This window comes from Micropterus salmoides, unplaced genomic scaffold, assembly GCF_014851395.1.
Source record: "Micropterus salmoides isolate LMB-PRFRI ecotype aquatic unplaced genomic scaffold, ASM1485139v1 Ms_hic_scaffold_5, whole genome shotgun sequence".
Lineage (NCBI taxonomy): Eukaryota > Metazoa > Chordata > Actinopteri > Centrarchiformes > Centrarchidae > Micropterus > Micropterus salmoides.
Genome location: NW_024044237.1, coordinates 22,993,527 through 23,020,281, shown reverse-complemented (window position 1 = coordinate 23,020,281; position 26,755 = coordinate 22,993,527). Strand labels below are relative to the sequence as shown.

Here is a 26,755-nt window from a genome sequence, read left to right as displayed (position 1 = left end):
AAAAAGTAAATGCTTCAATCCTGTGTAAATAATTCATTATCTCTTGTTACACTCTAAATATGTCTCAAAAAGGCTGCTAGTAGCTAGCAGAGCAAGGTGTGTGTTTGGATTTCAGCTGGTAAACCTGTGAAAACAAAATAATGGGTTTGAGGTCTCTCTACTCCCTGGTCTAACAACACAGGTGTTTGTGGAAGGTCAACAATCCTCTGCAGCGTCATATCTCTGTGGAAATACGGCAAATTATAGAAGATAAAGACGCTAGATATTGACTGTGTCTCTGAAGAAGGTTCATTCATTTCTTGGACACTGAGTTGGCTGTGAGTACATTTAGTTTTAAGATGACAAGCAAAACAGACACAATATTCACCGTTAAAGCCAAGCAAATACTTTAATCATATAGTAACTCATTTTTTCAACTTAATAAAAAAACACTGACTTTTAATACAGAAATCAGTATGCTGTATGTGTAATGTATGAAAACGACAAATAGAAAGGAATGACACAGCAAGTCAGCTAACGACGACTCCCTCCTCCCTGGATGAAAGCTCTTCTCCTCCTCCTGTGTTAATGTGTGGCTGAAGATGACTTGAGGCTGCCCCCTGGTGGTCACTTCTCTATCAGTGAGTCCAGCTGCTCCTGCAGGGAGGCCAGCTGTTGGAGCAGAAAAATAGAAGGCGTGATCTATGCCCGACAGCCCCGGGGTGTAATTGGAGGGTAAGTGGATGATGATTAACATGTCTTTTCACATTAATTTGCTGCCTTCATTTGTCAATACAAACAACGACACAAGACAGCGGGTGGCCACTGTGCCATGACTGCAAAAAAGGATGGTAATTTCCCGTGATTGACTTTGAACTTTGCTATTAGGCATGAAAACTGCAGGACAGCCTGCACGTTGCAATCTGCTAACATGGTATTTGACATTCATGCAAAGTGCCAAAAGCTGTAGAAGGCTCACAGGAAGCACTGATCCTCGGCTTTTACGAAAAGGTTCTTACCTGCTCCATCTCCCGCTCCTCCTGCTGAATAATCTCATCCAACAAAGCTTGGAAGCGGTTCTGTGAGAGGAGAGACACAAACAAGATTTGTCTGAGTTGACATGCTGAGATTCATTAAATTGTGATGGCTTTAAACGTGTGTCTTCCTGGGCTGCTTGTGTCACTATCTCCTCTCTGACAGAAAGGCCACTTGGAATGCCAGTCAGAGACAGCTGACCTTTTCCCTGCAACTGTGATAATAACGACTGGAGATGGGGCTTTGACGGTCCCGAAACGCCAGGCAATAAGAGCTCAAAATGGCAACATAAAAAGGGCCATGTCTGCTCATGTTTCACTTATTGTAAAGTCTCCACTAAAGAGCGCTTGGCAGAACAATGAATTTTCATGACATTTTTTCCTCTCTGGCAATGCTTATACAGTAAAGGGCTGTGGGAGAAATTTAATATTTAGGGCTTTAAAAATACAAAAACACAAAATTATGGCCACCATCACTGTGTGTAATCAGCTGTTTACACATCAATGTTGAGAGAACTTACACTGCATAAAGACTTCTGCCTCCAAGCTCATTTGCATGTTCTTGTTTATGTTTCTGTACATGCAGACCTAGTTTCTGAATGAAGTGTGTGTTCACTGCTTACTTTGAGGGCCTGGTTTTCCACTTTCATGATGAGCTCCTCCTGCTGTTTCTTTCTTGCACGGGTTTCCTGGAGCTTGGCCTTGACGCCATTGATCTGCACCTGGAACTCCATAACTGCAGGGAACAGCAGGAGGTTCACATGTTACTCCAGTCACGAAAACAGTCACTGTGTCATTTACACTTCTGCTTTTCTGTGCAGTGATGAGTGCACAGAAGAACCTGAAGAGAGATGATGATGTGGCATTATTTGAGAGAAACACTGTACTCACAAAGCCATGAGGACAAGACATGCACCTTGGTTTGCTGAACCACACGGATGCCTCCATTTCAGGTTGACAAATTGCAGTTAATGGGAACAACAAATCAATTTAAAAGGACGTGAGCCAGCAGGCAGAATAAAGGCACTAAAAGACACTACTAAATCAGTCTACTCTGGGCTCCACAGAGGGTTCTCATTAAATCCATCCAAAGTGATAGTGCCTCACGACAACCTGTGGCTCCATTGCCATCAACCATCTTCCAAACTAATTGTACGTATACTCTGCTTTCCCCCCCAACTGACTTTCAATCCTCTGATCCAACCTATCTAATATGCAACATCAAGCAGGGACGATTCCCTGCAGACCTATTTATTACAACTTTGCCGGGCTGCCAGAAACGCGCACAGCCAGACTCCGACACATCCGGAAAGGCTCTTACAGTGGAGCTGACCAGCATTGTTGCTGACTGACAGCTCCATATATGCAGATAAGGAGGCATTGAGCCGTCAGGCTGGACAGCTGTCTGAGCCAAACGCTGAACCACAACACCTGTCAGGATGGTTAGTTTAGGAGGAGAGCTGTCAAGTGTGTGCATCTCTGTGGGCGAGGGCGCAGCACGTGCATTACGTGAAAGTAGGGCTACTTATTTGAGCGAGTGTGTGTGAGATATCGGACCTAGAAAACTCAGCTCTGATTAGAAGTCCACACATCTGACTAAGGTTATATTGGACCTCTGTTTTGACCACTATTGAGGGGGCTTGATTTGATTTAATGTCAGATTGTCTCTGGTCTACAGGTCTTTTTTTGAAATCAGCATGCCAGGTTCTCAGCCATGAGTACTATGACTGAAAGACTGTTGTTATGCTGGGTAAGTTGGCTGAAGGAATCAGTATTCACACAGCAAATTCACAGGTGTAAATGCAAGTTGCAAGCACAGCATGAAGTATTACGTAATTCTAATGCTACACTAACTCCATCCACCTGGGTATACACAGACACACGCTCCAGAAAAGCATACACATGCTCAACTTAACTTACAGATGTACATTAATATGCACCTCCCACCTTATGGACAATACATCTATAGGTCTTATATCCTTCCTATGTGTATTTCATTTACAATATCCCACCACCTTTGTCAGACCTGGATTTTTTTTTTATAACTGGAAACAATTTGGCAAGAATTGTAAACTGTATGTTTGACAACAAACACTACATGTCAGTACAGTTCCAACTAACAATTTTTTAACGCTTAATCTGTCGATGATTTCTTTTCTTTCAAGGAATCGTTTCATTGTTTAGTCTATGAAAATGACAGGAAATGCTGATCACGTGTTCCTACAGCCAAAGATGATGTTGGGAAAAGTTTTCTCCAACCAAGAGTCAAAACCCAAATAGATTCAATAAAAAACATGCAAAAAAGAGACGAGCAGCAAATCCTTACATTTGAGAAGCTTAAACCAGAAAATATTTGGAATTTTTGCTTGATAAAAAGGACTTTAAAGATGTCTTGATTAATTGCTTTGGCTCTACATGTCAGGGACATATACCTATAATTATATAAAGTTACTTCCATACTTTCAAACTGATTTTTCTTTTTAAAGTTTTCCAGATCTGTGTAGAAACCCTGATTTCCTCTCACCTATCTGGGTGTTTCTATCACTTTCATGCTGTGCGGAGTCAGACTCGTTGAGTTTGTCTTGGAGCTGTCGGACCAGATCATCCTCTGTGTCCATGATATTCAGGTCCTCGTCCTCATGCCGGTCCCCTTCGTCCTCCTCATCCTCGCTGGAGCTGCTTATGTCGTTGAAGATCTCTCTCAGTTCGTCACGCTGGGCTGGCCATGCGGAACACACATTAGTGTTATTAACGTGGACACAAAGATGGAAACAGCGAGAATTCAGAACACTTGAACTGGGTCACAGAGACAACTGTGTAGTGAGTAAGTTAAGAATATGGTCTTGTATGTCATAAACCATGTGGGATCAATGTGGACTCCAAACAGCCCACTCATGATGTTAGCTTCTCTTCCATAGCAAAGAAAAACAGTGTGCTTAAACACATGGTGGTACATTCACATAACAGGCAGAAAATAAGCGGCTTTTAAATGACTTTGTTCTTAAAACTCTGTGGTAACACTTTTTTAGTTATATAAGTCATGCCACTCATGCACACCCCTGACCTCAGCACCTGTGAGTGTCAGCACACTTGCACTGTGCCCCTAGGTAATTGTAGAAGGTCTGCTACAGAGGACCATTTCAATTGCTAGTGAGGGGTGGAGAGTATCAAAGAACAGTCAGGTCAATCACAAGAGTCATCTGTGCCACTTCAAAGTAGCTGCACACAAAGAGCTTGACCAATAAATCGGATGATATTAGCTTATTGCCCATAAATCAGCATCAACATATATGTGGCCAATAAGGAACCAGAAATCACTGTACCGAAATGCCAAATGTATGTTTGAGATCGTTTACAAAAAGAATCTCCATTACAGTGTTTGTCCACTAGAGAGCACTGACATTCATAACAAATTTAAGTGGATCCTTATCCAAAATGTTCTATCAATATCTGTATCAGCATCTATGTATTTGCATTTCTATATGCCATGTGGTCAAGATAATCGGAGGAGCCAGCCTGCTGGAGAAGCCCACTACATCTTATTCCTCATAATTTACCAATGATGAACACGTTTCACTTACCAGAGGACCCGTGACCCATCTTGTGTCCCGACGTGCCAGGTGAGGAGTCCAGATTGGCCAGAGAGCTGTGCTGATCAGCTTCTTTGGACTCATCCTCTGCTATGATTTCCCACCCTGAACGTCACGGGTTAAAGTCAACAATACCGCTGTAGAATCCTCCCAACTTTCAGAAGTCCTTCACTAAAAAGACTCATGGACTTTCAAAACTCTCACGTTCCACAAACTCTTCTTTGAAGTAGACTTGAAAGGGGTTACTCAATGGGAAATGCCTTAATTTTATAACATTCATTAGGTTCTCATGTGTGCGTCTGCTGCTTCATGCTTACGCTGAAGCTATAATTAGAATCTAGCTTCACTGTGACCAACTAAGCAATGATAATGAACAGTCCATCTCAATTAACACACAGCAAGCAGCCACTCTGCGCAGTCCTGCTGTGCTCTTATTCTGTCAGGCAAGTTTAGTTTCATTCGAGCACTAATAACCTCCTTGCAAAGTGCATCTCTTTCACAAAGGACGGACAAGTCAGGTGAGCTAGGCAGTAGTCAGGACACCAGCTTGGCCCTTAGATCAATCTATTTTGGATGTTAGAGAGTGAGGTTACGTTCCATGCTGTAGATGGCTTCAGAAGGTAGCTGTGAAGCAGCTACAGTGGCTGCAAAGTATTCCTTTAGGGCAATTGTGCTCATTAAAATTGCCTCCATAAAAAGTGTTTTGAATCAGAAACAGAAGTCTCGCTCAGAGGACAATTCTGGCTCTGAAATGTTATGAGGAGAGTTGTTGCAGGAAGACGCCGGTGGAAACTTGAATCAGAGTTGGAGAGGGGAGTTTGCTGTGTACATATAGGAACTGCTAACGTTACTCTAACACAAGAAACCCCTCTCTCTGATTCACGTTTCCACTGGCGTCTTTCTGCAACAACTCACCTGTCATGGGAATTGAGAGGGAGAATTGTCCTTCAGCAAAACTTCTGTTTCTTGTTAAAAACAAAGGGTGACATCAGGATTCATTTGTAGGGATCCTTTCCATGATGTTGTTTGACACCTTGTCAGTGTCCAACCTAACATTTTTCCCCTCATTTTTACACCCCAGTTACAACGCTGCCACTGGAGACGACGTAGGACAAAGGCAGCGAGGCAGTTGACTTCAGATGTAGACAGAGGAACTGACACTGCACTGAAACTGCCTGACATACATTTTTACTGGCCCTGGGCTTTGCTTTTGTCGAACCCTGCACCTCGTATAACAGTCTGAGCCTGTAAGTGGCAAAAAGAAGCACTTTTTGTGGACATAATTATGATGGGCGTAATTGCCTCAAAGGAAAACGTTGTAGCCTCTGCAGCTGTTTCGAGGCTGCTTGCTAAAGCCATCCACTGCACCCGATTCCATAACGTTTTGTACCTACTAGTCGTTTCGACCCCTAAATGTGAAAATGGGACCCGGGTTTAAAAATACCAAAATGATCCTTTAAGTCACAAGTCACAACTAGAGGGTTAGTTTTCACGTTGACAACAATGTCATTCTGTTTTTACATTATATAATGTTGCTTGCCATTATATGAGGTAAATGTTTGGTTAGCTCGTTAGGCTATAAAAGAAATGTGCAAAATATGTGTAGGTATCTAAAAGGATACGGACACTGACAGCATCTGCGTCTGTGCTCAGCAATCTCTTTACCTCCTTTTCCACATCAGGAGATTCAATGTACTGCAAGAGGGAGAGAAAGAGATTGGGTTACATGTAGCAGAATCTCTCTGGGTCTCTTCCTCTCACACACACGCACAGGTAGCAGATGGCCTCACGCCAGGAAGCACATTAGCGATTAAAAACAGAAGGGGCCAAATCAATATCACTCGGCTCTGCATCTTCAGGAAGATTTATGGTGAAGACAAAGTAGAAGTGTAGCGCTCACTTTGATCAAAGCAATAGTGAAATTGCTTTTTTGCTTGCCTTTGGGACAAACTACGATGGAAAGGCTTTATTTATATGTAAATCTTAGTTTTCACTTTCACCACAGTTCCTGTTTTATGAAATGTAAATATCCTGCTGGACGAGAGCCTAGGAAGGAGATGGATCATCAGACGGGGTGATAAAGAAATGGACGGGCGGGAAAGGGGAGGGGAGCGCTGAGGGGGAAATGAAAATGTCAAAACCTTCTTTTTTGCGGTCTTCCGAAATCTTCTCTTGCGTGTGTTCTTCAGAGGACAGCTGACTAGAGACCAAAACAACAGGATTAGTGAAGTCAAAATCGCTCAATCAGCAGTGGAGGGCAAATTGTGTTTCCTGAATCGCTGGTGTGCAAAGTTTTTAGTACAAACAGCTCAAAAAGCTGCTGTGTGCAGATATTTGTCTACTTACTGCCGTGGTTCCAAACAAATTTCTTGTCCTTGTCTTTGTCTTTCTTCTTGCTCTTAGGGTCGGTGCCAGTTGGCTCCTCTAAAGGAGGGTAAAGGTCTCCATCTAGTGTACATACCAGCATCTAACCCATGGATGCAAAAATGAGTGGTAAATGACTCTGAAGCATTCTGCTGCTTAGTGCTGTTGTACTACAGTTTTAGAATAAACAGGAGAGATAAAATATTAGTTTTAAATGTTAATGTACATAGAATTCAAATATGTATCCACTAAATATTACGTCCTAAAATGAATGCTACATTGCTGCTCCACCTGGCAGAAAGTACTTTTTATTCACAATCGTCTTCCTTAACCTGAACAATAAGCAATGTATCTAATGAAGATGACACCTAAATGTAATGCCAATGCAGTGGTTTACCTGGCAGACATCAGCAGTCTTGTAAAATGTCTTCTTGTCCACCGTTTTCAGAGACTCAATCATACAGGGCAGATCCACCAGTTTGCAGGCCAAAGGAACACGGTCTACTCTCACTATACCATGACGACCATCAGCTACAAAGAAGAGGGATGACATAATTGATAATGATGAAATGCTGTGTGTGAGACAAGGGTAACCACTAGAGCTGCAACAATTAATTGATTAATTGATTAGTTGTCAACTATTAAATTAATCGCCAACTTATTACTGATTACTGATTCTGGTTTCTTTACTCATCTATGTCAGTAGACCTGACTATCTGTGGGTTGCGGACAAAACTGGACATTTGAGGACGTTTTTCACAGAAAAAAACATATCTCTCCTTATTAGTTAGGCTCCTTACAATTTTAAATAGGCCTAGTAAAAAAAAAAGACAAAAAAGAAAAAAGAAATCGATCAGCGTTGATATTGTGGTGGGCTGCCACAAATAAATGAACGTATGGGAAACACTGCAGATAGTTCTTGAAATTGTCTGTAACATACATGTTTCCTTACGTCTGGAGAAAATGATTTGTAAGCCAGGACTTGGCCATATTGCGATTTTAATAATATTTTGATTAATGACTCAGCCCTAGTTAGTAATGTGTCCCAACAAAACTAAATAAGCCTACCATAAAAATAAATGCCATAAAAATGCCAAATATGTGCAGTTAAAAGAATGTTAATTTCCAATGTTTGTGGATTGAAATATGTCAGTAGTGCTCATTTAAAGATATCAGTGCATTTTAAAGTTTTAAAAAATTCTGCACTGGATTTCAAATGGATACCCTGACAGAAGACAAATTGAAGTTGTGTTTGAACAATGACATCACACAAGCAAACATAAATACAAGTTACCAAGACTACAGATACACAAACTTACGGTGCAACTCGATGGTGAGTCGGTCTTTCATGTTCATACTGCTAGACTGGGCAATCCTTCTTACTGTTGAGGCATACTCCTGTAAAAGATGAGCAAATAGGACGATGAATTCACAGCATTTCAAGCAAAAGGTCACGGTGAATTTCGTAGAAATAATAAGTTTCAGCAGGCGCAGCAGTCTCACCAAAGGAAGCCGCAGGATAAACTGGCTCTCCAATTCATAAGGAGCATCCTCCTTATTCTTGGAGCCGACCTTCCCAACTAGAGTCGAAACACATCACCATGAACAAAGTGGTAAAATAGCTTCCTTGTTGCTTTGCATGGATTTATGAAACTATAATACAATACACTAGAAACACAATGATATTTGACACGGGCAGCTATTCATAATTTCATATTTCTGAGCTTGTACAGCCCTTCCCTCAGACCAGGCTTCTTAGATTGAGAACTTTATCGAACACAACTTACCACCTAAAGGAAACACACTCAAACCAAAGCGCACCATGCACTTGCTGTTAAGAAATGTAACTAATTTGTGGATTAACATTTTGGAGTAAATAATAAAACTCACAATCCTCTTTAACAACTTTAATGCTCATCCTGTTTTTATTTATTGTCTCATAATTGATTTCATATATAAGCTTCTTTCAAATTTGAACATTTTTTGCTACCTGTATCCTAATGTTTCTATTCTGCCTTGGCACTGCATATTTATTATTCTTGCTCAGACATATATAGATAACATCTTCTTGATATACATTAAGTCTGATGGAGAATATAAAATGATGTACAGTAATATTTAAGTTTTGGCTTTTTATTCCTGGTGGTAAAAAATAAAGTAGCCAAAATAAAACATCTCTTTTCAGCCATCATCACTATATACAAAACAACCAATAGTATCATAACTTCTCTCAAAAGTATTCATTTTTTTTATTACTTCAATACGACTAACTGAAGTTTACCAGCATCTAGTTTGATACACCGTAGTATGAATGGCCTCTGTGTTTTGCCGAATTACATCATATATAAATTAACATTATCATTAACAGATTAAATTTCAGGTGAATAATAATGGTATAATAACACAGTTTGTGTAACGTTAAGCTAATGAAGCAGATTTATAACCTCAGCGAACATAAGTATAATAATGCTAACATTACAGACAACCCTGATAAAATTGCTCCAGACTTTGACTTGTCACCACTGTTGTTCACATGTCGCAGCAACCAAATAGTCGTGATTTTGTTGCGTTATTTTTATCACTAATAATGTATTTCAACACAAATTCAGTAGCAAAGGCAGCGTTTTTACAAAAGAGAGCGTCTAACGTTAGCCATGTTAGCCTGGTAGTTATTAGGGTAAAAAGGCTTATAACATACCTTTCAGTTTAGATGTCATCTTCGTTTTAGCAATGTGGACGGCGCAGCTGCATAAATGTGGTTAAATTATGAAAATACAGGTAAAGGTAGATACGCTTTTCATTAAAAATCGACACCGCTTAGCAACACCAAGCAAACATAGCTTTGACCAAGACGAATGGTGTAACGCAGACTCGTGCTGCATTCAGGTGGTCATCGGAAATTGTGAAATTAATTTTATTTGTGTGTGTGTGTGTGTGTGTGTGTGTGTGTGTGTGTGTGTGTGTGTGTGTTTACGTTTTTTTACTAGAATTTTGAACAAGGACAAGAATATTCAAGACATGAACAGAGCCAATGGGAGTTTCATAGAAGATCATTTAACAAATAGCGCAAATGAAGTGTTTTCACAGCTCTCTTATTTTTTTGAATCAGATATGTTATTAATGTACTGCCCAGTTTCAAAGACTATAAATAAAGGTTTAGAGTTACTCAATTTATACGGAATTTATCCGTTATAAAACCACAATTTCCTATATGCGGGAACGTCACATTAACTGACGTATTTTATTTGGTATCGCGGGACTTGCTGTCGAGTTTCGGGAGGAAAAGTGATACTCAAATATCAAATATTTAGGGAAAACAAATATCAACATTGTAGTTGGCTGATTTTGCATAGATGCATTACATGTAACGTTGGTGTTAGTTGAACAAAACCGTCATTACAAAACACCCTGAGAAATCGGAATCTTTAATTCTATTAATCTTTAAAATGTAATGTTGCTTAAGAGTAAAGATTACTATAAGATCCTGTTCTACCATGATTATAACAGAAATAATAGATTAAATAAAAAAATACAATTTCGTCTCACTTCCTGTTTAATATGAGAATAGGGGAGATTTCATAATAAAATCCTTGGTTAGAGCTAGTATCATCAACTATGGAAATACTCCATGAAAAACGACCAGATCCATATATGTTTAAATTCAGAAGTTGTGTCTATTACACACAATACGTAACGATACGATCTGTCATTTAGGGTTGGTTTAAGCTTGAAAGGTTCTCCTATGGTGCTTTTACATTGAAATATACAATGTACACTTTCGGGGGGGTAGTTTTCACTTCCGGGCCGGAATTGATTCGTCCGTTGCCGTCGTCGTTCTACTCTCACCTCCTCCTCCCCCTCCAGTTCGTGAATAAAATTTGCGGAAAGTTTGCTTTTATCTACGACCACACTGCAGCATTTGAAGGCCGACCAGCTGAAATGGTGTTTAAAGTGACTGTCAACAATGCCTGGAGGGCAACGAGGACGCTGTGGCTGCTCGTCCTAGTGAGTCTGTCCGTATGCATCTGTGTTTGCCGAGCATCATCACCTCAGGAAGACAGTGCCATGGAGAACATCGACACAGAGAAAAAGGCTGAGGAGAGCCACAGGCAGGACAGCGCAGACCTACTCATCTTCATCATGCTCCTCACCCTCACCATCCTGACCATCTGGTTGTTCAAACACCGGCGGTTCAGGTTTCTGCACGAAACCGGACTGGCAATGATTTATGGTGAGATGCTCCAGCGTGACTGAGACGTCATCTGTGTTATTACTTTCATTTTCTGCTCATGATTAGATTTTAGATGATTGCTCGTCAATACCAGGCTTACACCCCTGGCAATAATTGTCTAAGCTGCAGCGCATTAGGACATATAGGCCGTTCAGGTAGTTAGATGCTGTAAGGTAACAAGCGTAGTTACGGCAGTATAGACACCCTGTGTGCACCCTGCTCTGTCTTGAAAATAACATACAAGCAGATAAGTATTTTTTGTCCCCCACCCGGAGAGAACACATAGCATGAAAAAGCCAAGAAAAAATTTACTTATCGACATTCTCACTTCTCTAAGGCCAACGATGAATGTGGTTGAAGTAGGTGTCATTTCGAGCAGGCTACACAAAGTGATAACTGACAGTTTCCTCTTTCACCCAGACACCAAAATAAACCCTTCCTTCACCTGATGGGATAGACACCACTCACTGGGCTGGCAGTGATCTTTACTTTCATTTTTATTTAAAACTAGTATGAGATGTCAAAATCTCCAGAGCTATTCAGAGTGGATGAGAGGTTGGTCTTGGTGTAGTAGAATCATGTTACATTTTGTATCTACAGTGACTTGTTTCAATAATTGCTAAAACCTCAGCACACACACACCATAATGTGTCAGTTCCAGCAGGTACTGTTCATGCTGGTTGACTGTTGTGTCATCATTTTGATTGTATCTAGTGTTTGGTAACATCATACAGTTCTCCTCATAGCTCCATTCAAATTTCTCCTGACTACAGATCTAATTTGCTGATCCGGCCAAAATAATTTAAAACACCTGTGTGGCAGAGCTGTGCCTTTAATGCATGCATGTTTTTTATTTTAGTTTTTTTTAGTTTTTGAGAATCATCATCTGAGTGTATCTAATTTGTCTGCCCTCTGTATCCTATGTGTCGCACCTCTTTTTCACCTCTTTTCCCAGGCTTACTTGTTGGCGTGGTCTTGCGCTACGGCATCCATGTTCCTCGGGACATCAGCAATGTTACGATGAGCTGCCACGTTAATGCCAGCCCTGCCACTCTGCTGATCAACGTCAGTGGCAAATTCTATGAGTACACTCTGAAAGGAGAGATCAATGCCAACGCAGTGGGCGACGTGCAAGATAATGAGATGCTGCGAAAGGTACAGGCCATCATGTTACACTCAGGCAGAAAAGTGATGTCTGACCACAAGAAGTTGTACCACTGATCACATTTTATGGATGTGTTACAATAACATAAATAAAATCTTTATATATATATAGAGCACTTTTCAAAAGCTATGTTACAAAGTGCTTCACAAAGCCAATGCACTGTTGTGAAGTTTCTATATAGTTATCCACACAGGTTTATTTTTTTTCTACTGTTAATCCTGCAATATAATAAAGAGCTGAATCAATCCACTGAATCAATCCATCAATTGATTAGTCAATCGACAGAAAATTAAATGGATAGTAAGTGATTTTAATCCAGAACACTTATTGTTAAATTCATTGAATATTATTTTCTAGCTCTCTGTTTTGTGTGTGCTCTGAAAAAAAAAACTGTTTTTCACACACAACCCTGGCCCACCCTGAAAGTGGGGTGGATCTTGCCACACAACATTGCTCCAGCCAATCAGCAACAACTTGTGCCCTTGCACAGGAGTGATGAGGGCAGTGGGGCTGTGTAAGAGAGAGTTCAATACATTACTGTTACTCCAGGCACTGTGAAGAAGGAGACAGGCTGAGAAACAGGCAAAAAGGAAAAGAAAGTTATATGACCAGGGATGGGTGAAGGCATTTCAATGCTGGAGAAATTTAGGGGGGTGGAGCTTCTGAGGGAGCACTTAAGGGAGGGGGGTATTTGTTTGGCAGTTTAGTTCAAATATCAACAATCCAATCCTGCAGAATCACTTACTCCAAAAGTTCACTGACCCCGGCTGTGCCGCGGTTTTCATCTATCAGTGCGTTTTGCCTGCCTGATTTTGCTGACATGTTTAGGTTTTGTTTTGATAATCCATGCTTGTTTTTTGTGCTTCTACTATGATTAAGTAGCCTACGTAGTTAAATGGTTTCTTTTTTGTCTGTTTTAACCGTGTTTATTGTTGTTTTATGATTGGGAGTCTGCACACAATATTTAATTTTTTTGATAATTGACCGGATTCTCTATGCTGCTCTCTGACTTCCTGCCCGGGTCGATCTGCTCTGTGCTGCTTGACGCGGCTTACGTCAAAAATAGACTAGCTACCTATTCTCTGCGGAGTGGAGAGCCGTGTCTGGGGCGCTTCTGGGAAGCGCTGGAGCTGCATCTGGTAAACTCACAAGAATTGAATAAAATGACAAATGGCCGCGATTAGCTCCAGCAACCGCTGCGCAGCCGTAATGCAACACAGGTGGATTTAGTTTTTGGACTGTTAATTGGACAAAATATTGTAAGACGTTACCTCTGGAAAATTATATTCTACATTTTTCACCTCTAACATGAAAAAATTATTAATCTGAATTTAATTGAAAATGTGATGAAAGATAGTTGACAAATTCTCTTTACATTTTGGAGCCATAACTTTTGCACTGTGGTCATGTGCTGATTTCTGACATCTGGAAACTTGTCTACTAAATAGCACTGATATTTTTCAGATTAGATGTATTCTATTATGCTCTACTCCCAACAACAGAATCACATACATACATCTTTTTATATAGCACTAATCTAGAACTGTCCCCTTTTCCCATCTCGTTATTTTACTATTATAACAACATTTTGTTGATTGTCCTGGAAGCTACTTCATGCTGTCCCAGATGTGTCATTGATGATTAATTCATTAATTTAAATTTAATTTAAGTTGTAATGCAACATCCTAGAAATAGCCATTAAAACAACTTTGTCTTTTTGTGTGTGTCATTTCTAATTCTATTGATTCAGAACTGTAATATCACACTGTTTTTTGTGTGCATCTCAGGTGACCTTTGACCCTGAAGTGTTCTTCAATATTCTCCTACCACCTATCATCTTCCATGCTGGTTACAGCTTGAAAAGGGTACGGTAGTATTTCAGGCACTATTTTTTTTTATCTGAAATGCTATAATCCACTTCTTCATTCTCATTTTAGAGACAAATGGTGATAATAGTCACTATGCATCTGACTGTTGAAATGTTTAATTGTTTTGTCTTTCAGAGACACTTTTTCCTTAACATGGGATCGATCCTGGCTTACGCCTTTCTGGGAACAGTTGTTTCTTGTTTTGTTATTGGGTAAGGATATTCATTTGTTCAGATTTACACATGTGTGACTCTATGTTGTAGCCACAATATGCACAAAAGACATTGTATGCCAGAGCAGTATTCATATATGTCAATTATTGTGGTGTTTAAGTGCCCAAAGTGCCAACAAAGTCAGTGTTGTTTATGATGATATCCAAAACCACCCACGGTTCCTCCCCCAGGCTGCTGATGTACGGCTGCGTGGTGCTAATGAAGCAGGTGGGACAGCTGGGTGGAGACTTCTTCTTCACAGATTGCCTCTTCTTTGGTGCCATTGTCTCTGCCACAGACCCTGGTATGTATGCTTATTCTTAGTCTTCAAAGTTTTTACACTAATTATAAACTGGATTCATGTTTATCTCTTGAATTGCGCAAAGCTTGTAGTAAACATTCTCACAAACAGGACACAGAAACAATTCATTGTAAAACTAAGGATTTCTCAAATTTGCATACGATACGATCAATAAATCTGCATGCCAATATTATCGGCCGATATTAGCTTATTGCAGATAAATTGGAATCAGTTTTTATAACAGCCAATAAATGACAATTAAAAGATAAAAGGATCGAAGGAAGACGTATCCTTCCGTCATGTTATCAGTGTTGTTGTTGCACTCTGCAATGCCCCTGTTGGCAACCAAAATACACAGCAGTCAGCTGACATAATGTCAGTCAGCTGTACTTATGTTCAAAGTAATATTTATAACAATACAATTAGTTTATTTTTAATCTGCATTATGTCACGTGTCATCTTGGTGAGGTCTCATAACTACACTTAACAAATGTTAGGAATACTTTTTGTTTATGTTTTGTGTTTCTCAAAAGAAGAAGAAAAAAGAACATTGACCGATATATTGGAATATCGGATTTAAAAAAATCGGTTGTTGCTTAGCAACCGTCATAGCCCACCGGCAGCCAGCTGGAACTACTTTTTGTATTAATAAAGAAATGTCTGTTGATGAAATAAACAAATTGAAATTGTAGTGCGTCTGTTAGCCTACTTTCTTTTTGCCACACTTGGTAACCGTTCGCGTTGGGCCAAACAACGCCCCATACCTGTGATATAATAAGTGTATACTACGGCCTGTCGTGAGCTGTTGCTTAAGTATAAGTATAGTAAAAAGTCAAGAAAAAGTATGTTAATCATGAACATATACCTTTACATATGTTACAGAATAGGGCTGCAGCTAACGATGATTTTAGTACTTGAAGCTTTTAAAGATTATTTCATCGATGCATCGTTTAAGAAGTACTTTTGATTGGCGGCAGAAATTCATAGTGTGTTATACAGCAAACTGCTTTACCAACACAAACATCACCTGATACTAAGGTGCAGCTCCCCAACACCCAGTTAACTCATGACTGTGACGTTACAACCCAAACTCACGGCCCAACCAGGAGAACAACAAACCCCCGTGTATACATTTGCAGCTGAGGATTGCGGCTTACTTTGGCTAGCCTTCAACTCAACAGTCAATCATGATTTCAGTTAAATGCTGAAGTTGCAGTTACTGTTACCTTGTCCGCGGTCCACTGGCATAACACCGGATGCTTTCTGATCAGGTGCCGTCGTGCTGTTGCCTCGATGCAAAGAATTTGCGTTGATGCATTTTAGTAATCGAATTAATCGATTTAATCGATGAATCGTTTCAGCCCTATTACAGAGTATAGTATTGAAACACAGCTCTTAACACGTGTATCATGTCATCAACGTCAACATATCATTAAGTTGGTCAGTTGTAACACGTGTTTCTGTTCACAGTGACAGTGCTGGCTATCTTCAATGAGCTGCAGGTAGACGTGGATCTGTATGCCTTGCTGTTTGGAGAGAGTGTGCTCAACGATGCAGTGGCCTTGGTGCTTTCCTCGTAAGTCGTCCTGTCTTCTTGACATCACACTCAAACCACAAGTCTGCATTTGTCCCATACAATCTTGAATGTGCACACAACTGCTAAGTAACTGGTTTATTGAGAGAAATGGCAAAAGTGATTTGGTATTGATCGGCCAGTGACATTTTAAATTACCTAATAACAGCTTTTTATTAAACATGAAGTGGTCCCTAAGCTAACCTTCAGTATTTCTTTTCCTCTGCATGTGATTTTTATTATTTCTACAGAATTATAAGTAATAATAGCAAGCACAGTGGAGGGGCCCAGCCCTGCGGAGAGACTCTGACCGGCCCATTGAACGGGTGCACTAAGTAGAGAATGGCTTTGTGTGCCTTTGCGGTGGTTTGGGAGAAACACAGCAAATCGCCGGCCTTTTGTTTTTCCACTCTGGCTTATTCAACTAGAGATGTGGAAGATTTAATTATTTATTCATTCATTTTTTAACTTTTTGGTAAACAGTTGTTGATGTTGTGAGTCAGCAAAGAACATATTTCTATGATCTTTGAAAATACTATATATACAAAAGCCAAGTAGAGGACAGGATGCCTGGAATGCCTATAGACAAAATGCCTGGTGATTTGTTTTGTGAGTGTGGGGGCTGTGGATGGAGAGGCTGAATGTATCACTTTTGTTTGAGATCAGTTTGATGAAAAGTGTTGTCTGGTTCTTTCAAATATGATTTTATTTGGACAAGGTACCACGAGATGACACAAAAGTGACATGTAAAAAATGAACTGTACAGTAACAACAAACTATATCTGTGCTGCAACTACAGCGCAGATATAGTTTGTTGTGTTACTGCTACTACTTTGGCTGAAAGCACAGACAACAATGTCATCATGTTTAAATTTTTCTTTCAAAGCAGACTTAAGTGAAGAATGTCTTTATTCGAGGAAGAACCTCTGGAGTCTGGTTTTCTTGCTCTACGGGCAGATTGTAATTTTCTCTTTCTTCCACCTTGAAAAAATGTGTATTTAACAGCATGTAATGATGCCCACTCTTTGGTGAAAACAAGGTATGATTACAGCAATAAAGTAAAAATGTGTTTGAGTTCTGAGTTTAAAGTCAGAACTTCACATATGGCCTTAATCCTCTTCTGTAATAGACCATAACATTTAGGATTTTTTATTATCATGAGCCGCGTTTCGACCAAAGGAACTATACCCCGGAACTAGGAACCTTTGGAGGAACTCACTGTTTTTCAGTGTCTTTCAGGGTCTTTATTTTACCACCCAAAAAGTCCCTGCTCGGATGGGGTAGTACTTTCTGAAAGTACCAGTACTTTGGGGGTGGGGCTTGCCTTGCAGTGAAATTCTAAATGGGCACTTAGAAGCTACTGGCTTTAACTGGAATGTTTGGTGATTTTCTACTACTGCTCCTGTCTTTTCCACTGTTGTTTGCAAACCAATAAATCACAATCAACAGTCAGATAGCTGTCTCGCCGATGCCAGACTGAGATCATACGTCTGCATTAAATGTAGTGCTGCAGCTGATCTGCAGCTCTTGTTATCTGGAAATGTTGTAATAATCTTCCAAACTGTCGCAATTTTATTTTTGCGTTGCTTTCTCTGTGTTATTTTAAGAACTTGATGGCTTTATTCAGTTTGTTATTAAATGTGTAACAAACTTTAGCGTGTCCCTACTCCCACACAAAAAGCTGTTTTAATGATCAAGCATAGCCTACAGTTTTAATTATATTCCAGTCAAATCTAAATTTTGCTCATCGGTAGTGGTTACAAGTAATGATGCCTGTGCATCTCTTTGTACTGCGTATAGGCCTACAGCCTACATGAGCTGGTTAATTTTCCTAATTTTTGCAGGTCTTTAGTAGGCTGAAGGAACCTTTTAGTTCCTTGAAAAGAGATCTGCGGACTTAAAAGTCCCCGGTACTTTTTGTCGGAAAGTGGCTACATTTGTTCCAACTTTGTACAGGATTTATGTTAACATGTGTCCCTCGCAAGAAATCTTAACCTCAGAAGAAACATACCTGCATATATGCAGTCTAAAGGATACATTACATAAATGTAACTTTAACACAGCAAATCACCTCAGTAGACTAAATCTAAAGAGTCTGAGACTCTCTGACCTCTATTTTTGCTTTATCTTAAGTCTCCCAGTTTATATTAGTGCGAGTTTTTGCTGGGCAAGCCTATTCTTTAGCAAACCTGAGTGTTTTCAAAAACGTGCCCTGTACAAAAAGACCTAGTTTAGTGGTGGTATGGGCAGTTACTAATAAAATATTAGCCAATAAGACTGTTCACAGTATAGGTAATACATTTTCTGAATACACGCTTTAACCTTAGCTTAAAAAGTTGTAAAGTTTATATATGATTCTATGATTTAAACTCCCTGGACACGAGGCGTATATAGTTGCCATTAAATAATTGTATTTTCTGTTGAATCAGGTCTATAGTTGCATACCAGCCAGAAGGAAACAACAGTCACACCTTTGAGGTCATGGCAATGCTGAACTCTTTTGGGGTTTTCCTTGGAGTTTTCAGCGGCTCCTTTGCTCTGGGAGTGGCCACCGGAGTTGTCACCGCACTCATATCTTTTCTGTCACTTAATTATATTTTTTTATTAATATATGGCTATTTTTAACATTATTACAGTTTGTACAGTGTTTACAGTTTAACAAGACTAAATAAAATGTAAAAATCCTTCCACTGGAGCATGTCTACAAAGCATAAGCATACTTAAATGTTAAATTAAGTCTAAATGATATAATCCGTTGTTAGTAATATCCAATTGTTACTGTTTAATGAATTAGGTTTTGTAAAATTACTACAGTACAAAAAGTACCTTGACCAGATTGAACTGAGTGGTATAACTAAACTCAACTAAAAATTAGTAGATAATGGAACTTGTTTACAATATAGTTTTCTTGTTTGAAGAATCCACCTGAAACAGATTTCTTTAGATTCACCTATTTCAAGCAAATAGCTTTTCTATGATGCTATGAGCTATAAGTTTAATATGAATTCATTGTGCAGTGTCTGAGCGTTAAACTCCTTGACTTGTTGTCGTTCGTACGTGACTAAGTTCACTAAGCTGAGGGATTTCCAGCTGTTGGAGACGGCTCTGTTCTTCCTCATGTCATGGAGCACATTCCTGCTGGCTGAGGCCTGTGGTTCTACAGGTAACACACACACACACACACACACACACACACACACACACACACACACACACACAACCACCATCCACATTGCAGAAGTTTCCTTGAGTAAGACAGTAAAGCTCTTAAAGCAAGCACAGTATGTTTCCTGTGAGGATCACAAAATGTAACTTCATATTATTGTTAATAATCAGTGTTTATGGATGTTCTAACTCTTGTGTTTCTGGTATGTTGCAGGCGTGGTCGCAGTGCTATTCTGTGGAATCACTCAGGCCCACTATACCTACAACAACCTGTCTCCTGAGTCCCAGGACAGGACCAAGCAGGTCAGACCTGGACTGCAACCACACCACTGCGCATTCTGTTCTTTCCCAATGTGCTTCAAATGTTGATAGTAGAAAAAAAAGAGTCAGTGGCCTTGTCAAACAGCTAAAGCAAGTAATGTTTTAAAAGTGAAAATGTCAATAAAGGTGACACACAACTTTGTTAGTTATGTGCCATTTTCACTCATTTCATATCTATAAAATGATACAATAGGAATGGTTTTGTTAGCAAAGCACAGTGTGTTATTTATTGTTTGATATTGTGGCTCAGCAGTGCATTCAGCCACCTTCACCTGTCAACATCTGATGCAATTGATCCGTAATTTGTTTTTCTTCACTCTGCACACATTGTAACTGGACCTAAAATATTTGAAATGAAGGGGGGAAATGATGTGTAATCGATGGGGGGGGGGAAGGTTTGAATGAAAGAGGCATGGGCATTATTACTTTCAAATATAATCAAACAATTTTTACACGTGCACTGAAATTAAAATTTTTTTTTTGTGGGATTGCAGTTGAAGACAAGCAAGCCAAATGTATTTAGCTGTTAAATTTGTTTAACTGTGTTTCTTTTTAAATGTGTTTTTCTTCTCTTTTTCTGTTAAACTGAACATCAACTAATGTTGCTGTTTTTTTGTTGCTTGTGTTGCAGCTGTTTGAACTGTTAAATTTCCTGGCAGAGAACTTCATTTTCTCCTACATGGGTTTGACCCTGTTCACCTTCCAGAGCCATGTCTTCAATCCCATGTTCATCGTTGGAGCTTTTGTATCTTTTGCAAATGCACCCACCTGGTGCACACACAAAGCCTGATAACCCTTCTGGCTGATCACAACAGTGGCTATTTTCGCTCACTTTATTATCAGCGTAGGAATATCGTGCTGCCGCTAGTCCCAGAAAAAGAACGAGTGAGGAGACTTCACTAGCTCTCTGGTTTGTTGTCCTTTCCTTAACCTCGTTCCAACCCAGCTGGCAGTGTTCCTTGGAAGAGCTGCTAACATCTACCCTCTCTCGTTCCTTCTGAATCTGGGACGACGCAACAAGATCAGATCCAACTTCCAGCACATGATGATGTTTGCAGGTTAGTGGTATACAGATGGAGAAGAAGACAGTTATTGTGTGTGTATTGTAAATGTTTAAGAGTAAAGAATAAAGGCTGTGGATGCACTAGAACATTATCTAGTTTCTTGCAACCCGCTGTGAGTAAACTAAATGATAAACAGAGATCACCTGATGTTTTTTATATAGGAACTTGCATCCTTGTTTCTGTATAACATTCTCTGTGCCGTGCTCTTCAGGACTGCGAGGCGCGATGACCTTCGCCCTGTCCATCAGGGACACGGCGACATACGCTCGCCAGATGATGTTTTCCACCACTCTGCTCGTGGTCTTCTTTACCGTTTGGATTTGTGGAGGTGGCACCACTCAGATGCTCTCCTGCCAGCATATCCGGTATGCCCCTCCTTCTCCTTTCAAATTCATGCCTGTGTCAAACTGGATTTGCAGTTAGCATTTGTTTTAACACCAGAAGGGTTTGACAACTCAGAGTATTGCAGATAATGTCAGAGGAATTTACTTTTTCTGATGCTTTTTTCTGATTGTTAAGACTTTATGGCCCCCATATTTAACTCATCTGGTTCTCCTGTCAGGTAAAAACTGCAAGAATCATTCAATTTAACCTTTGGCCCTGTTGAATGCTAGAGGCCGTTTATATACATCCACCTTTTCATGAAACCTTGCCGTTCAGGAACTTGCTAAACGGGAGAAACACGCTTCACAGCACTGTTTTGCTCTGACAGTTTATAATTGCAACTGATTTACATGTGTTTTTCCTTAAACAGTGTGGGGGTGGACTCTGATCAAGATAACTCAGTAAGTGGGGCCCTTATGAAATACACATTACCGTGACGTGAGTGTTTTATAATGACTGTAGGAAAACGCCTAAACCACATTTTCTGTGTTTGTACAGATGAGTGTCGTTGAAGGCTCAGAGAGAAGAAGCACCAAACAAGAAAGTGCCTGGCTTTTCAGAATTTGGTACAACTTCGACCACAAGTATCCTTTGGCAACAGACTATTAGTTTTTATTAATTACATAAAGGTCAAGAAGAAAAAAACAACCTGTTTGTCTCAAAGATAATTTTTTTAATAGGTTGTTGTCATTTTTCACAACTATTATGAGAGCTATGGTTGGCCTCTAAAGAATGCTGCACCACTGACACAGAAATTTTAAAGCTAAATAAAAGTACACAACAAAATATAACCTAAACAGCAGAAATCATCACACAGTCACAAAATACCATTTAAAAAAACAAGAATAGAATTCAAACCTGGGTGATTGTTGCAAACTGCTAATCCTGTGCAAAAACTGCACCTCTGTAGGTAGGATGACATATATTTTTATAACAGATGTCTGTTTATGCCATTTTTATATATTTTATATACTGTATGTTTATTTCTCTGTGTATCACCATAGCAAATTCCTTGTACTTGTAAAATACTACTTGGCAATAAAGCTCTTTCTGATTCTGTTTCTAACTACTGGTATCAAACATGTTCTAGTTGAGTGACTGTTGTTCACAGCGTCAGACAGCAGAGGGAGCACCGTGTATAGACTTGGAAGACAAATGATCTATTTCATTAGCTGTGTAGTTTGAAGGTCAATAAGTTTTACCTAAATTAATTACTTTAATGTTGAATTGAACAAGATAGTTTTTTCAAAATACACTTAGCATTGATTAATCATATCTTTACAAGACTCCTTTTTTGTTTCTATTTGTTGTGTCTAATCAGTCTTTCTTAGTTCTTCTTCTCTACGTTATTATGTCCTTGACTCAACCCCCCCCCCTCCAGCTACCTGAAGCCCATCCTGACTCACAGCGGCCCCCCTCTCACGGCCACGCTGCCTCCCTGCTGCGGCCCCCTCGCCCGCTTCCTCACCAGTCCTCAGGCCTATGAGGTCAGACACTGATTCATACAGGAGCTATTTTTGACTGAGCTGTATTTGTTAAGTTTTTATCCTGTATTAATGGGTGAAAAAGGTCATTTTGATGAATCGTAAAGCACAGAGGTTCAGTTTGACACTTTTACTGGGCAGATGAGGAAACATTAATACTCATTAACCAGACTTACAACCTTTATTGGAAAAGAATTTGCTTTATTCAATGGGTATAGAGTATTTAAATCACTTCTTGTGCTTGATTCTGGCTTGTGTGAGTGTTTGATATCCTCTCCCCTCTCACCAGAATGAGTGCCAGCTCAAAGATGACGACTCTGACCTCATCCTGAACGACGGCGATATCAGCCTGACCTATGGCGACATTACCGTCAGTACAGATGCCACAGGCGCCCACACCAGCGGCGGCCCAGGCTTTGCTGGTGCTGCCTCCTTTGATGACTTGGACAGAGAGTTGGCTTATGGCGATCATGAGCTCGTGATGAGGGGCACACGTCTGGTGCTGCCCATGGATGACTCAGAGCCGCCATTTACAGACCCCCACAACCGCTTGCGGATGTGAGGATAGTCCCTCAACGCAGACCCAGACAACCGTCCGACTATCACTGACCCGAGCCATCGACCAATACCCACTCCTTCTTTCACTCTTCCACTTTTTGTTCTCGTACCTTGATGCACTGCTCTCACTTTTTCTTTTTTTTCCCGCACATATCCTAACTGTTACATTTTCTCACTTCCTCTAGTGGCAAATCACTGTCTCTACCTCATTCTCGTTCTGCTTGTTTCCACACCTTTTTGGCATCTGCCATAATTGTAAAATAGTCGTATTTATTTGCAGGATTTTTTGGTATTCAGTTGAATCTTAGTTCGGTTGTGTGTCAGTTACCTTACTGTAGCATTGCACAGAGGTCTAGCAGCATGTGTTAGTGTGTAAATGCAAGTATCGAGCACTAGCTAATTTGTCGATGTACAGTATATCACAGAGTATTATAACTTTGATATGCATGCTGAGGATGCTTGTTGTTTTCTTTGTATGGGAGGTCGGGGACTTTGTGTTTTGGGTCTGACCTTGAATGTTGCTGCCTTGTCTCTGTGCATCAGAGGCGTGCTGACCCAGTGGACAACTTTACTGTACATTTTGTCACAATCAAGTGCCTGGGAATTGTAGTTGAAAGCCTGGCAACCCAACAGCTCCGGAAAGCAGAGCCAGTTCAGGATGGGCAGTCATAGCAGTTGTAGTTTTCCTTTGTAAAAAGAAAATAATACTAAAAACTAAACTTACACCTCTGTCCATAAGGTAGCAATATACTCCGTGGGTGTTTGGGCTGTCAGTTTGTGCTAATTGCTTGTAAATAGTGTGTAACAATATGAGCTGATGCAGTGTAACCTGGCAGTGAAAGTTGTGGATCTCTCTCAATGACCTTTGACTGTGACATAGAGAGGGACTTTACACCTTATTTTCGAAGCTGATGTTGCTCACAGCAGAACAAAGGGCTGTTCTGAAAACGAGATCCAAATGAGTTTTAATGGAGAAAGCTTTGTGCCATTCTGTCCTGCATTTTGACATTTTGTGAAAACTGAATGCAGACAACCTTAAAGTATTTTGTATTATTTTTGCAACAGAGCTTAAGTACTTTAAGCTGAACCATATTTGTCATACACATATAGCTTTGTGCGTACATTTTCTATTACGATTGTGCATTAATGTCGAGACTTTGGATCAAATTTTGTTATTAAATGACCCAATGACACACACAGGTGGATAAATTTGACACTAATGGAACAAAGTACCGTTATTGGTAGGCACACAAATGATTTTGTGAGTATAATTTTGGCAAATCCAAAATACATTGTCTGACTTTATTAGAGCTGCTATCAGTGATTTAAATTTTATTTATTTTATTTAATCGATTAAACAATTTTGTGTGAAAAATGGCCATCACAATTTCCCAGAGCTCAAGTTGACATATTTTAATGTCTGGTTTTGATGCATTTTTGCTTTAAAATATTAGATTTACTGAACAATTAATCGACTAATTGTTGTAGCCCTAGATTTTATTCAGTGATGCCATTAAGTCAGTGAATAAGACGGGAAGGGCCCCAGAGGACTATTCTAATCAATTCATCCCTGAAATGAGCAGATATTTTTGTGGTACTGTGGCAGGTTATCATTTTGAGGATTGCTGAAATAGAACAACAGTAGTTGTTTCCATGCTGGATGTTTCTCTCTGCTGTATCGTTCTTGATTAATGGTTTGTGGTTAAACAGGAGTTTGACAGCATTAAGACGCATAAAGTCTTAAAAATACGTAATATTAAAAGGGTACTAGTGAATGAATGTGTTACATTTAACTTGTAGCCTGGAACTGAAGTTTTAGTGATCTCCTTCGAGTGCGGAGTACAGCAGCTGTTAATGCGGGTTTAACAGGAAGCGTTGACAGGGTGTCACTGTGGCAACACTGTGTTGATATGGACAGAAGCCAGGAAACACTCATAACATGGCGACGTAGTTTAATGGTTGTGCGGTTCATCCTCTCTGTGAGCCAGAAAAGTGCATGTATGCAAAATGGATGCAAGAGGCTGGTAACAGGGTTAAAGAAGAGAGTGACAGAAATCGATGATAAGAGAGAAATATGAGGATAGTTAGGCCTGTGTGTGTGTGTGTGTGTGTGTGTGTTGGGGATGATACAGAGGTGGAAGGAAGAGTCAACAATTATCTTCTGCTGTGCAGGAACTTCTTGAAAGTGTTTTTTTATTAATCAGACATGCCTCTTGACACCACACATCGGCCAGGAAATGATTTGTTCTTTCCACCATTTTATACATTTTATTTGTGTTGTCATTGAATTATATTTTGTAGAGGGGAAACAATGAAGTAAAAAAATGATTTGCACTCTGTCCACTGAGAATGTTTTATTATTTTGCTATGATATTTGTTTTGTCTAACAGCTGCTTTTCTATTATTTACCGTATGTTTTGGAGGGTTGTGGAAAACTGGGCAAATTCATGTCAGTTTAATGAACCTCGAATTCATGTTCAGTAGAAGTTAAGTTGGTTCATTGATGTTACTTTGTAAAGAATTAATTCCACATCACAGCTGAGAGGGATAAAAGCCCTTTCATACTGTTGTACCATCTTATCATTTTACCATTCAGGTACTTTGTATGTATGTTCGCATCAAAGTGCTGTCTGAATGCTGTTGCCATGATGTCTACAGAGCATGAATTATCTTCCACTGATGGCGAAAAAATAAAAAATATATATATATATACATGCAGGATTATGCGCCACTGTTCTTCAACTGACACATTAAATAATGTGAAAACTGCAAATGCTGATATAGGTTTTGGTGTTTGCCTACTGCTCTGCTGGTATGTGTTCCCTCTCTGTTCTCTGAATGGTGACTTGTAATGGGCTTTGATCATTGGAAATCTTGTCTGAAGTAGCTGACCAAAGAGGCCTGCTGTGCTTTGTGTTTTCAGACAGTCCACTCGATCTTTATACTGCAAATTTTCTCTGTGTGTGATTGTGCGCCTGCAAGTGCATATGAATGTGTGTACTTGTGTGTGTGTGTGTGTGTGTGCGAGCAAAAAGAGAGAAAGGGAGACAATGTGTTCTCTCTCTCCTTTCCTCCATGTTGCAGGTATTGACTGTTTACATCTGTGTAAATATACTCTCACCTGTTCATGTGCGTGCAACGGTCAATAAACAGAAGCCTGTGCTTTTGATTAAAGCCCTCGCTGTAATTGCCTCCTCATTTACCTGCATCCCTGTTTTATTTGATGTCTGCGTTGTATAAGAATGTACCTGTCGAGCTCCAGCGATCATCCCACCCACAAGAAATATGAAAGAAGATTAGTGCCTGAAGTGATTTCATTTGAGTTGCATAAATCTGAGAAGGGATTTTCACATTATGCTAAGAACAGGTTTATAATCTTTATAACCTTGAAATATGGCAAGTAGCCTGGCCCTAAAACCTATTAAACATTGTCACATATTCCAGTGGGATAAAGTCAACTTC

General features: G+C 39.8%; 2 protein-coding genes across 3 annotated transcripts; one reads left to right on the top strand and one right to left on the bottom strand.

Annotated features, from left to right (window-relative positions):
• Positions 1 to 362: 362 nt before the first annotated feature.
• On the bottom strand, positions 363 to 9,843 carry taf7 (TAF7 RNA polymerase II, TATA box binding protein (TBP)-associated factor). The gene is made up of 12 exons (XM_038699785.1): positions 9,666 to 9,843; positions 8,471 to 8,547; positions 8,287 to 8,365; positions 7,365 to 7,498; positions 6,950 to 7,070; positions 6,745 to 6,803; positions 6,226 to 6,298; positions 4,595 to 4,708; positions 3,538 to 3,732; positions 1,637 to 1,749; positions 999 to 1,058; positions 363 to 651 (listed from the first exon to the last, which is right to left on the bottom strand). Exons 1-12 carry the CDS (start codon positions 9,682 to 9,684, stop codon positions 607 to 609), a joined length of 1,089 nt encoding a protein of 362 aa, XP_038555713.1. The 5' UTR covers positions 9,685 to 9,843; the 3' UTR covers positions 363 to 606.
• Positions 9,844 to 10,764: 921 nt separating this feature from the next.
• On the top strand, positions 10,765 to 26,491 carry slc9a6a (solute carrier family 9 member A6a). Of its 2 annotated transcripts, XM_038700051.1 has the most exons (17): positions 10,765 to 11,198; positions 12,154 to 12,353; positions 14,151 to 14,228; positions 14,367 to 14,443; positions 14,635 to 14,747; positions 16,215 to 16,320; positions 16,569 to 16,643; positions 18,747 to 18,888; positions 19,375 to 19,480; positions 19,697 to 19,785; positions 20,435 to 20,548; positions 20,750 to 20,861; positions 21,079 to 21,232; positions 21,622 to 21,652; positions 21,750 to 21,835; positions 22,633 to 22,738; positions 23,025 to 26,491. In XM_038700051.1, the coding sequence occupies exons 1-17, from the start codon at positions 10,907 to 10,909 to the stop codon at positions 23,295 to 23,297; spliced, it is 2,154 nt and encodes a 717-aa protein (XP_038555979.1). In that variant the 5' UTR covers positions 10,765 to 10,906; the 3' UTR covers positions 23,298 to 26,491. The 2 variants fall into 2 exon arrangements, with proteins under 2 accessions (XP_038555979.1, XP_038555980.1); XM_038700052.1 differs by lacking the exon at positions 16,569 to 16,643.
• The last annotated feature ends 264 nt before the right edge of the window (positions 26,492 to 26,755 follow it).

Bases quoted from the DNA above. Each gene is read 5' to 3' on its own strand.
- taf7 (XM_038699785.1), bottom strand. The intron at 6,804-6,949 runs GTAAGTAGACAA...TTTGGTCTCTAG, and splicing joins ATTTGTTTGGAACCACGGCA to TCAGCTGTCCTCTGAAGAAC. The intron at 6,299-6,744 runs GTTTTGACATTT...TCCCTCTTGCAG, and splicing joins GGAAGACCGCAAAAAAGAAG to TACATTGAATCTCCTGATGT.
- slc9a6a (XM_038700051.1), top strand. From the start codon at position 10,907: ATGGTGTTTAAAGTGACTGTCAACAATGCCTGGAGGGCAACGAGGACG. The intron at 14,748-16,214 runs GTATGTATGCTT...TTCTGTTCACAG, and splicing joins TGTCTCTGCCACAGACCCTG to TGACAGTGCTGGCTATCTTC. The intron at 18,889-19,374 runs ATATCTTTTCTG...TGTCGTTCGTAC, and splicing joins CCGGAGTTGTCACCGCACTC to GTGACTAAGTTCACTAAGCT.